The sequence below is a fragment of the Chiloscyllium plagiosum genome, unplaced genomic scaffold (assembly GCF_037043375.1).
Source record: "Chiloscyllium plagiosum isolate Xiang-an unplaced genomic scaffold, Cpla_swu_hap1 HiC_scaffold_1, whole genome shotgun sequence".
NCBI classification, from domain to species: Eukaryota; Metazoa; Chordata; class Chondrichthyes; order Orectolobiformes; family Hemiscylliidae; genus Chiloscyllium; species Chiloscyllium plagiosum.
In genome coordinates this window covers 147,378,654-147,391,450 of record NW_028270139.1, presented here as the reverse complement: position 1 = coordinate 147,391,450, position 12,797 = coordinate 147,378,654, and the positions used below count along the sequence as shown (strand labels likewise).

At 46.2% G+C, this 12,797-nt stretch overlaps 1 protein-coding gene across 2 annotated transcripts in view; it reads right to left on the bottom strand.

The window, feature by feature from the left end:
- ctnna2 (catenin (cadherin-associated protein), alpha 2) overlaps positions 1–12,797 on the bottom strand; it is a 1,293,121-nt gene that overhangs the window by 185,394 nt on the left and 1,094,930 nt on the right. For both annotated transcript variants that reach the window (XM_087995417.1, XM_087995450.1), the window contains one exon: positions 664–845. In XM_087995417.1, coding sequence (XP_087851543.1) covers positions 664–845 — 182 coding nt within the window. The remainder of the gene's footprint in view (positions 1–663; positions 846–12,797) is intronic.

Genomic DNA, 12,797 nt, shown 5'->3' with positions numbered 1-12,797 from the left:
ACCTTCAATACTGTAATGGTCAGCTTTGATTTTTGTGCTCCAATTCCTGGAGTAGGACTTGAACCCTTATTCCAACTCAGAATCAAAAATCATGCCAAACCAGCCAACCCTAACACTCAAGAGATGAGTTGGGACTGAGGTTGAGATTTTTAAAACTTTTACATTTTACTCAACGCCAATCATTTGTGGGAGTTAACATTCAGCCTTTAAGTTTTCATTAGTGCACAGTAGATACATTGACGTTTCTAGTTACAACTTCTATACTTGGTATGAATGGTGATTAAGTGCCTCATATTCCCCAAATCACATGCTCAAATGGTGTGCAGAAGTACCTCAGGTTCAACACTACTTTACTGCCAGCATTTTATTCTTGTTTGTCCGTGCTGGTTATATTCAAGTTATTGATTGTGACATACATGGAGCGAAAGAAACATCTGGTTCACTAATCTTTTCCAGAGAAGAAAATCTGCCACCCTTACCAGATCTGGCCTGCATGTGATATCAGACCCACAGCAATGTGTGGTTGTTTCTTAACTATCCTCTGAAACAGCTACTCAGCCCAAGCTGAGCCCAATTAGGCACAAGCAGCAAATGCTGCCTTTGCCAGTGACACCCACATCCCTTTCAAGAGTTAAAAGAAACACATTGCCTACATTCTCTTACCTGGTGAAATCGGTCATTTCCATCATAATCATACACATCTGCTTGGCTAAGACAATGATGTCATTGCCACTGTCATCCCATTTCGCGACCTCGGCATCAAGCTTGTTCTTCTCCTGGTGGAAGCTCTCCACTTGCTCAGCAATCTTTGCTTTTTCCTCTTGTGGCAACTGAGCCATGATAGCCTGTGCCAGAATGTAGAAAAAAGAAATAACAAATGAAAATCAGTACTGATGGCTTTCAAATATTTTCCAACTCACATGAAGCAACACCCCTTCCTGTATTTGACATTCCTTCACATAATGCTGAGCTGCTCAAAAATCATCTTTGTGCACTCTTTTGATGAGCAACTGCCTGCACTTTCACATGGATGTAATGTGTCCCATGGCACTATTGTAAATAGAACAGGGAATTTTTCCCTGTGGGCATTTTCTATCTTCCAACTAATGTTGGTATAAATAAGACCATCTAGTCATTAACTTCATTGTTGTTTGTGGAAGATTGATGCATGCAAATTTTACGCTGCATTTCCAATAGAAGAAGAGTGAAACACCTCAAAAATTACTTTACTAATGATAAAATGATTTGGGATGAGCTGACGTCATGAAAAGCACAATGCAAATGCAACTTTTTGTTTTCATTCTCTACAATTATGGAAATAAAAGAAGATCTGCACCATTGCAAAAATTAGCACATTTCATTGTTGGTCTGCAAGTGTGGGTTGAGAAGGTTGTTTTCCAGCAGCCTAAATAAAATGATAGTTAAGGGTGGGAGAGTTAATTTATTGTTGAAGATACCAAGTAAAGAGCACCTCACAGGAAGTGTTTAGCCCACCCATCAAGATAATCAGATCAGATCTGCAGCTGAGCTGACACTGAATGAAGGAAGAGAAAAAATGTACAGACAAAACACAAATCCATGTTATCTTTTTAAAACCCACTTATGCCTGGAATTACATTGTGTTTATATTCACATCATGTAACCTGGAAGACATTACGATCACTGAGAGGATTTGTTTAGATATATTGGCTACTTTCCTCATGCTATCTTCACAGAATCACAGAATTGTTACGATGCAGATGTAGGCAGTTTGACTCATTCTGCCTGCATCGGTTCTATTACCTACTGCCTATCTCCTGCAATTCCGCATATCACTGCATGCTATTTCTATCCAAATAATCATCCATTGTCTTTATGAATGGGTTCAATTGAACCTTCCTCCACCACATTTCCTGGCATTTGATATCCTAAGTACTTGCTGAATGCCCTTTCATTCCTTTTCTCTTTTATGAGTAGCAATAACTTCTTCCTCAGCAAAAACAGAAATTGCTAGAGAAATTCAGTAGGTTTGGCAGTGGCTCGGGATGAAATGTAAATTTTGAGTCCGGTGAACCTTCTTCTGAACTGTTTTGAACTGCAAGTTGTTTATATTGTGACAGCAGGCTCTGGAAGAGGCTGAAAGATAAAGGGAGAAAGAGAGAAAGAGGGGCTTCTTATTCCTCACAAGTTCTTTTGTCCTCCACTTGGCAGAGAACTTTCTCTCTGATGATATGGCTTGGGCTCCTTCTTATGGAACTCCAAGATGATGTCACAGAGAGTGTTTTTTTGCCACACCCAAGGTCAAAAGGCCTACTATATTGATTTTGATGAATCATTATTCAGAATTATAAAGAAATTCCCTGTGGTGCCCTTCCAGCCTCCTTTTCTCTCACATGCTTTGAGTTCTTACACTTATTAAAGAACTCATGTGCAGCCAAATGGCAATAGTATTATAAATGACTACTATAGTGATTGATACTGAGATAACAACTCAAGCTATCTGCCTTTTTTGGGTATAATAAATCAATAAGAACAGTCATGTGATTTCTAGGCACTATCTTTAAAAGATTCTGTGTCCATATTAAAATGTAGGATTAGTCGTCTTGACAAATTACGTAATATTAAATTACACAGTCATGACAATTCTCAATGTTAAAAATCACACAACACCAGGTTGTAGTCCAATAGGTTTATTTGGAAGCACTAGCTTTCGGAGCTCTGCTTTTTCATCAGGTGGTTGTAACGAGCAGTGCTCCGAAAGCTAGTACTTCCAAATAAACCTGCTGGACTATAACCTGTTGTTGTGTGTTATGGACTAGGCCAGACCACTCAAAACAGCCCCAGACCATAACTTTGCAATTTGTTTTGGTAATTGTACAGTGAACATTAGCCAGAGTAGGTTAGTGTTTTAAAAAATTCTCAAGGTCAAGGACCAGGCTCGCAGGAAAGTAGTCTGACACAGAACAAACAGCCAAGAGGCGAGTCTGCTAGAATATAAGTGTTTTATTCCCCGCAGCGTCGCCACAACCAGGTCTCGTACTTACAACGGGTCTGGTTTATACTCACTCTACGTGTTACCGGAACTGGGAGCCGTCAGTTCTCGTAGAGCGGTTGCCAACAACCCACGCTCGGCGGTTAAACGCAACCCCGGAGCAGACTCTACCGAACTGGAGACTTTTCCAGCTGATATACTCTTTTCGAGATCTAAACATTCATGTGAACAGCAGAGCAAGGCTGAAAAACACATTCCATTCTGGTCACATACAGATAAGAAGATTCACACGGGAAGGTGTGCAATAAGATTCACACGGGACTAAGCGACACCTTCCATTTTCGGTTAGATTCACACATGTATTGGGACACAATTTTAACCCTTTCACCACATTCCACTGCTTGGCCCAATACATGTGTTACATTATGCCCATATGTATTCTTTCTAACAAGCGCCTACGTACACGCCAAATATACAAGCAAGTCAGGACATTACAGCATGTTAAAATCACCAGGACCGCTACCAGGATCGACAAGGGTGGGAACAGGAATGTCCCCGCAGTGGAGGACATACCACTCAATATGTCCCACCAATGATGAGCTGACTCCACGTCCACTACACGGGCAGCATGTACTACCTCCTGTCCATGTATAAAGGTAGACACCGTAACCTTGGTGACATTGGTTTGATGCTTTCGTAATATCTGCTTAAGCTCCTCGGATCGGTCCAATGCTCGCTTAAACCGATCCAGGGAAATGTTCCAAGGATTCATCAGCACTTTCCACTGCACTTTGGTAAAGTGGCGAGCACTGCTATAAGTGGTCAACAGATAGGTCTGATTCTGCCAGTGCCACTGATAGACATTTGAGAGGCATCCCGAGAACGGTGCTGAGGGAAGCATAGGATGTGGATTATTGGTAGCCACACAGAGCGTGTGTGGCCCAATCTGCCACATCATGTCCCTTGGAGTTTCAACAGTCCATTCGCACAGGGCCGTTCCCTTAGTCAAGCAAGGGTCCCGATACCTGTCCATCAGTAGGCAAGTTTTCCCCTGATCAGTCTGTTCACAAGCGGACAGATCATAGGTAATATTGGTATCTGGGCTAAACCACTGTCCCCTTGTCTTCAGAAAATAATATCCAGAAGATGTAATCACTGGTAATACATAATATCGACAGACCGTAACAGTGTGGGTTACATTCATGGTAACAAAGTATCCGTTACACATAGTTGCGTTACACCATGTTCGTTCTGGATGGGTTATCATCCACAATTTCTCAGATACATTCCATATTCCCCTCCACGCTTGTACATTGGGGGATGTTACCACACGCAAAAAGCGTTCTTTCTGTATTTGAGCATGCAACATTTGAATATGACAGGCAGTCCAATTTAACTGAGCCGTAATATTCTCAAACAGTTCCTGAGTGGCACCCCAGACATCCAGTTCCCATTGCAGAGATCGTATCATTATTTCAGCTGTCTCTCCTTGAGTCATCATTACGGATGGCATCCACCTTCCAATAGTATGTAGTCCTTGTGAGGTGGCCTGTCCCGTGTTAGATAATTTAGTACGGGTTACCTCAGAGTCAATGGCATTCGAGATACCCATAACAGTTCCTGCGCCTCCCAGCAGGGTGTCGTACCACGCTCGTCGCCGCCTCTTGGTATGACACTCGGGTATGAGGGGCAACTGTACCCGCCAATGAACATCAGTGTGCAGTACCGCCCGGGCCATCTGTTGACAAGTTGACATAATAGGGGCCAACTGTGTTCGATGCGACCGCACGCCCCCCGTGGCACCCCTCTTCGGTGCTGGCCCGCCCCGCGTGGGGTTTAATAACGCCTCAGACGGGGCGTTCGTCGAGGGCAGTACCATTATTAACCACATGAATCGATGACGATTCCGAATATCGGTGGCATTGCGCAGCCACAGATCTTCCCCCCGAGCTGTGACGCTCCAATGAGTCCCCGTTGTCCCGCATGTCTGGGTGCGTCGGTCCCACAAACACGTCTTGACTTGGGCATTTACCACCAGGGTGCAATTAGGCGGTATGAACGATATGTCATATTTTTCCCCATCCCGGTGCATGTAGCACTGTGCACACGTGTACAATTGACAGTCGCTGGTGAGAGTCAGAACAACGCACTGCTGACCGGGTTCACATGTAAAATTGTCCTGCGTCCGTCGCTGGCTACTGGCCTCCCACCGCACCTCATGGTGGGCGACCGGTACCAGCGTCCAGGCCGTGATACCGATGCCCTGGAGTGGCCATCCGATCGCGAACATCGCCAATAGGAGTCGCAATCCCCATGACCACCCCATGTTCAAGGCGGAGGGCCAGCCTGCGGGTGCATAGCAATTACAACATTATTTAGGTCTCACGTAAGTAGCACTGGTTCGCCGGGACGTTTGCCCAGGTCGGGTCCCCGGGGTACATAATGGTGACCAGACTGTCCTTCCCCTGTGCTATGATTTCGGCCGGCCTGGGGGGGCCGGTCGTCTGGCGCACCCATACCTTGGCCCCCTTAGTGTCAGTAGACCCAAATCCCCCCGTCCCACGCTCAGTAACCGTAACGGGAGCTCCCGTCTCTTCCACCGTTGTAAGGTTACATGGCTTAATGACCAATTGCGCTATTCTGTCCCCCTTCTGTATCACGTAAGGTTCAGCAGTGATGTTGACCAGGACCACCCCCAACTCCCCTTGGTAGTCCGCGTCAATTACGCCTGCCATCACATCAATCCCCTTTAGTGACAGTCCCGACCGCGCGAGGATATGCCCATAGGTTCCAGGGTGACAAATCAATCCTAATCCGGTCTTAATCACCGTAGGTTTCTGTTGGATCAAAGTCTGGGCAGTTAGTGCTCGTAGGTCCAGTCCAGCTGAAGCCGGCGTGGCCCTTACGGGAATATCAGCTTCCTCAGCGAATTTCCACATTTTAATAGGCTGAGTCTTTGGGGTATCACATACTCGTATCATCCTATTCAAGGGTGTTACCCCATTTCCTAATGGGCGGTTATTAATTTGTTTCACCACCCGAATTAGTTGCTTCTTCCAACCTGTTAAGTCATTGCAACCTCCTGCTTTTCGTAGTGAGGACTTCAGAAGCCCATTCATTCGTTCTATAAGTCCCGCAGCTTGTGGGTGATAGGGTACATGATAAACCCATTCCACGTGGTTATCGTGACACCACTGCTTTACCACCCTTCCTGTGAAATGGGAGCCATTGTCACTCTGGACCTGTATGGGCAATCCATAAAATTGTTCAATCAAATCTAAACATCGCAAGGTAGCCTGTTGATTGTTGTGACGACAGGGATGGGCTACCAAAACCCCAGACATAGTGTCCACAGCTGTACATATGTGGTTACATCCTTGTGAGGAGGGTAAGGGACCCACAAAGTCCATTTGCCAGCTCTGTCCCGGACCATCCCCCCGATGGATATGTCCCATCATGTGTTGGGGCACTCCCTGCCGCTGATGTTGACACTGCTCACACTGGTTTACTGCAGTCTTAACATCATCTACCATAAGATCTATTCCTCGGTCTCGAGCCCATTGCAAGGTTCCTTGCACTCCCCAGTGCCCAGCCTTAAGGTGTGCCCATCTAGCTAGGTCCACTGAGGTGCCCCTTTGCACAATCATGGTTCGGACGATACCATCCACATATCGGTTATGTAGAGCTTCCACATCATTTCGAGATGTATGGGCATCTACGTGGGTGATGTATATGACCAGGTATTGAGCTTTCTCCCATATATCTTCCCATAACTGTTTACCCCATACTTCCCTATTCTGGATCATCCACTGATTGGCCTGCCAAGTTGGCATCCATTGTGTCATGCCGTTAACCACTGACCACGAGTCAGAGAACAAACAAACTCCCATGACCCCTGCTTGCATGACTACCATATGCACTGCTTTTAATTCTGCCCACTGACTACTTTTTCCCTCCCCTAATTCTTCTAGGGTAGTGCCTTGTTTTGGGTTAAAGGCGGCAGCTTTCCATCTACGCTGTCCCGCTTTCCATTGGGCTGACCCATCTACGAACCAAGCCGTGGCTTGTTCATCCGGGGTCAGTTCATCATACCGTTTTCCCATCTTAACGGGTGATTCCTTGTATTCAATCACCTCAAACCGTTTTTCCCCTTCCTCAGGGGCCTCCGCCACTTGCTCATGTAGGACTGACACTCCTTTCTGTCCAGTCCGCACTCTCTCCGACACATACCATTTCCATTTAATGATGCTGCTCTCTTGGGCAGTTCCTATTCGGTGGGTAGTGGGGTCACTAAGTACCCACGGAAGAATAGGGATAGCTGTTCTCATGATCACTTCATGTCCAATGGTCAGGGCTTCGGTTTCCACCAAGCCCCAGTAGCATGCTAATAACTGTTTCTCAAAGGGGGTATACCGTTCCCCTGCCGGGGGTAATTTTCGGGACCAAAATCCCAATGGCTTACGGGTTCTTCCCTGTTTTTGCCATAAGCTCCAATTGGCATAATCCCCCTGTGCTGAGACTTGCAGTTCTACAGGTCCTGACTGTATCTTTCCCAAGGATACAGCTTGCTGTATCGCTTGCTTGGCCATTTCAAATGCAGTTTGATGGACCTCCGTCCATTCGAACGCTGCCTTTTTCCTCGTAACTCGATACAAAGGTTTTAAAATTTGTCCTAAATGGGGAATATGCTGTCTCCAGAATCCGAATAACCCAATAAATTGCTGCACGTCCTTCTGGGTGTGAGGGACGGCAAAGACCTGAATCTTATTTTTAGCTTTCGCAGTGATTTCCCTTTCCCCCTTGTTCCACACGATTCCTAAGAATTTTACCGTTTGTGAGGGACCCTGGATTTTGGCTGGGTTGATCTCCCACCCATATCCTCGCATATGTTGAACCAGTTGGTCCAGCAATTCCTGAACCTGCTTCTGACTTGTCCCCTGTATCATCATATCGTCAATATAGTGCGAGATCATCACTTCGTCAGGCACTTTAAAGGCAGCCAAGTGTTCTGCAACTATCCGGTGGCAGATAGTAGGGCTATGCAGATATCCTTGGGGCAATCGCGTGAACGTGAATTGTCTACCCTCCCAAGTGAATGTGAACTGTTCCTGCCTATCTTCGGGAATAGGAATTGTGAAGAAGGCATTAGCCAAATCAATTACTCCGTACCACACCCCTGGATGATGTTGGATTCGTCCTATAAAAGTGACGGCATCCGGGACCGCTGCCGTCAAGGCCGGAGTGTGACGGTTTAGTTGCCGATAATCTACCGTCATCCGCCATGACCCATCGGCTTTATGTACGGGCCATAAGGGGTTATTCCACGCCGTGGTGCATGTCCTAAGCACTCCCGCTTCCAAATAATCCTTAATTGTGGCGGATATTTCTTTATGTCCGCCGGGAATCCTATACTGTCTAAGACTTATTACGCGATCGGCGATCGGGATGGGGAAGGGGTCCATTTTAACCTTTCCCACTAACACCGTCCTACAGCGCAAAGCCATTTTCGTGATTCCAAATTCAAACTTCCCTTGTTGGAGGTGAAGTGTTAAACCGGCCAGAATGTCCATTCCCAGGATCCATTCTCTAACTGGTGTAATGATAATTGAATAAGTTTTAATGGGCATTGTACCTATCTTTAGGGGCAATTGTACTGTTTTTCCTTCAATCAGATTGCCTCCCAGCCCAACCAGCGTGACTGGGGTTCCTTTAAACTTATGGGGCGTCCCATAGATTAAGGTGGCCTCCGCCCCTGTGTCCACTAGAGCCATAACGGTTTGGACGGATTTGCGCCAATAGATAGTCAATGATACATGAGGTCGAATGTCGTCTGCTGACCATTGGCTCGTTCGTGGGCAAACCCTTGGGGCTTGGCCCGATTCCTATTGTTCCTCCCATTCATCTTCCCCAGACAGCACTGGGTAAAGACGTTTGCCTTGCCCTTCTTTGTTCTTGCCTTTCTTACTAGGTTTCCGGCCACGCCTATCCACTTTATAACACTCTCGGAGGGGAGGCCGTACCTCCTCCTCCTCCTCGTCCTCCGAGGATTCCCACCGCTGGGAAGTGGAAGTTCTACCCCTTCGAGGCTCATTAACAACCGGACCCCGTGTCTGACATTTTTGTGTTAGTAATTCCACTAGGTCTTCCATAGTGGGTCGGGACTCCGTCTCTACCCGGGACACCTTCAGTCCCTTTCGTCTGCATAAGTCTTTTAATTCCGGTGTAGGTAGGCCATCAATCTCCGATGCTGGGACCTGCGCCCGTATCAAAGCTTGCCACAAAGCACGCCGTGAGGGGCCTTGGTTACTTCCTTGATTAGGGTTTACTTTTCCCCCTGCCCGAGCCTCAGGGCGACGCCCCTCCGTGCCCCCCTGAGAAGCACGGGTTGTGGGTCCCCAATCCCCCAAACCACCCATCTCCCTCATCATACTACGGGCATCTCCTAGGGTTTCTCCCCGTCCACTCAACATTATGGTTAATAACAGTGGTTTATAATGGGGGGGGGCAGTCTTCACTAGGTGGTCTCTAGTCTGTCTACTAACATTTGTGTTATCTACCTCGTCCAGCACTCCCAGCAACAGGGCATCCCGCACACACAAACGGGTTAGCCTCTGAACCCCTTCCTTAATTGTTGTCCAAGTTCCTTCCAAGGGGGGCCAATCGGACGGGAAGGGATACTGTTCGGCCACTGCCCTGGCATACATCCCAAATAAGGTCCCCATACTGCGATCTATTACCATATCCTTGGCTTGTCTGCGGTACCCCAGGTCTATGGCAGCATCCTTTGCTAATCCACCAAACTTGGGAGCATCCTGATAGTCTACCTGCACTTGTTGCCCCCCTTCCTCGAGGAGCCGAATTAGCCATAGCTCTAACGGCTCCCCAGGATTACGTCGGGTTTTCTGGGTGATAAACAGCACCTCATCGGTAGTGAAGTCTTCCGTTAATTCAGAGAATTCTGCAGGAGGCTGAGCCCGCGGTAATTCATGCATAATTGCCTCCCCTTGTTCATTCCGTATAGGGTTTCCTTCCTCATCTAACATTACCTCCCGTTGCACTGGGAGACGTCTCTGAACCTGCTTTCTCCTAACCACTGGTTTAGCTTGGAGTACGGGTGGGTCCTCTTCGTACTGATCATCTGAATCTCCCCAAATGTTCCCATCCCAATGATCGATATCCCACCGATCCCCGTTATTTAACTGGGCTACAAACGCCCATACTTGTACTGGGTCCGGGGTTCGAGGGACCTTCCTTTTCTCTTTCCGTTTCTTAGCAGACAGATACATAATAGTTCGTCCTGCTAGTTCAGTTAATGCTGTCAATTCAGCTTTTAACTTCATAATTTCCTGCCTCAACATAGAGGCATCTCCCGAACTGAGTCCCTGCTCATGTTTCAGGAGGGCTAATTCTGCTTCAGCTTTTTGGCGCTTGTCTGACTGTTGTCTACAAGCTGCCGCACAGGCCCACATCCTCCGCTGTACCCCAGGCAAGGGGTTCTTCGGCAGGACTGGGATCCTCTCAAGGGTGGACAGCAGCGACCCTGGGGTTCCTACGCCCTCGGCCTCCCAGTTCTCCGGTCGCCCCCCACCATTTCTCAAACAAACTGCCACGCCATGCCACGGTCCATGCCATCCCGGGACGGTCGGGACCTCCACAGTTTGTTCCTCTGGTTTCTTAGCCTTTTTCCAAAACATTGTTCTGTATCAAAATCTTTCCTCAATTGCGATTGATCCTGCCGACTACGCCAAAATGTTTTAAAAAATTCTCAAGGTCAAGGACCAGGCTCGCAGGAAAGTAGTCTGACACAGAACAAACAGCCAAGAGGCGAGTCTGCTAGAATATAAGTGTTTTATTCCCCGCAGCGTCGCCACAACCAGGTCTCGTACTTACAACGGGTCTGGTTTATACTCACTCTACGTGTTACCGGAACTGGGAGCCGTCAGTTCTCGTAGAGAGGTTGCCAACAACCCACGCTCGGCGGTTAAACGCAACCCCGGAGCAGACTCTACCGAACTGGAGACTTTTCCAGCTGATATACTCTTTTCGAGATCTAAACATTCATGTGAACAGCAGAGCAAGGCTGAAAAACACATTCCATTCTGGTCACATACAGATAAGAAGATTCACACGGGAAGGTGTGCAATAAGATTCACACGGGACTAAGCGACACCTTCCATTTTCGGTTAGATTCACACATGTATTGGGACACAATTTTAACCCTTTCACCACAGTTAGCTAGGTTGACTACTAGATTTTAAAACAGACAAAACTTTATTCACCAAATTACACAATGAAACACAAAGAACAGATTAAAGAACCCCTCCAGAACTCAGTTTATCCAAACTAGACTTAATTATGCTGTTCCGAATATCCACAACAGTCCCAATAAGAAACTCCCTTTAAAAACCAGTATAAATGGAATACATTCTTACAGGTTGAAGCTGAAGGGCAGAAAGAGAGAGAGTTTCCACATAGCTGACTATTGAACTCCTTACCAGTTCAGACTGAACTAAACTGCCCAGCTAGAGAGCTGACCACTCCCCTTTCTTTATAGAGGTTACATCTAAAACATGACCACTTTGGCCTTTTCATCTCTGTACCAAACTAGTCTGATTGGAGTCTGGCCTGGTTTATTACCCCTCTGAGAAAAATCAAGGACAGAGTATCCTTAAGCCAAAGAACAGTTTTTAGAAGAAAAAATTGATTAGTTTTGTGACATGCGTGATTTTCAACTTTGTACACCCCAGTCCAACACTGGCACCTCCAAATCATGACAATTCTCATTGCCTCTCTCAGGATTCTATGTCTGCTGGACTCCCAATTCATCCCAATTTGTCTTGATACACACACTCTTGTTTCTTTCTTCAGCCTCTGGACTGAGTAACTCCTCATCTCTGGTGATTTCAATCTTCACCTCAATGAACAATGTCCTTTTCTCTTCAGGATTTGAATATTCCTGTCTCTTTGCAAACATAAATCATCCAGGGAGCCCACACATATCATCCTGACTTGGAAATATATTGCTGCTCCTCCATCATCTCTCCAACTAAATCATGGAAGTTCCTCTATCACCTTCACAACATGGACAAAAGATGTTCAAGAACTGACTCAAGGACAGTATGTGCTGTGCTATAAATATTCTCTCTTGCTCAACACATCAACTCCCCATGAGCAAGTATATAAAAACCCTTGTGTTCTTTTAATGCCATATCTACTAGGTATGTGAGTGTACAGTTTTTCTTCTTGACACCTATACTAATTATTGCCAGAAAATATACCCTCTTCGCCACGACTTTTAAAAACTTCCATTTGTACCTTCTGCTCTAAAAAGAGAACCCTACCTTCAACCTCCCACAGTAAGTTACATTCTTTTGTCAGCCAAAGCCTTTGAACATTAACACAATCTGTGGAGCATATCTTATTGAACTCCCCATCTATGATTATATTTATTAAGTTTTACTGTCATCCCACAAGAACTCTAACCAAATCACATGTGACATCCTGTGACCATTGTGTACTACAAGCTCTTCATCCTCTTCAACTAGTCTGCAGCCATTGACATAGTCAATTAATGCTGACTGCCAGCTTGGAAAGATTGCCCTCGTATTCTTGGCTCTCCCCTTTCTTCATCGAGATACTTAACCTTTCTGACATGATCTGCAGAGTCACCTTCTACATGTACACTAATGGCTTAATCCTTACCTTTTGAACCTTTCCCTGTGAATAATATCTCGGTGGCATAAAAACAAATGTTCAAAGCCACTAAACACTGCAAAGGCTATCAGCTGTAACAAGGTTTTGGTAAAGTAATGAAGGATTGTGCTCC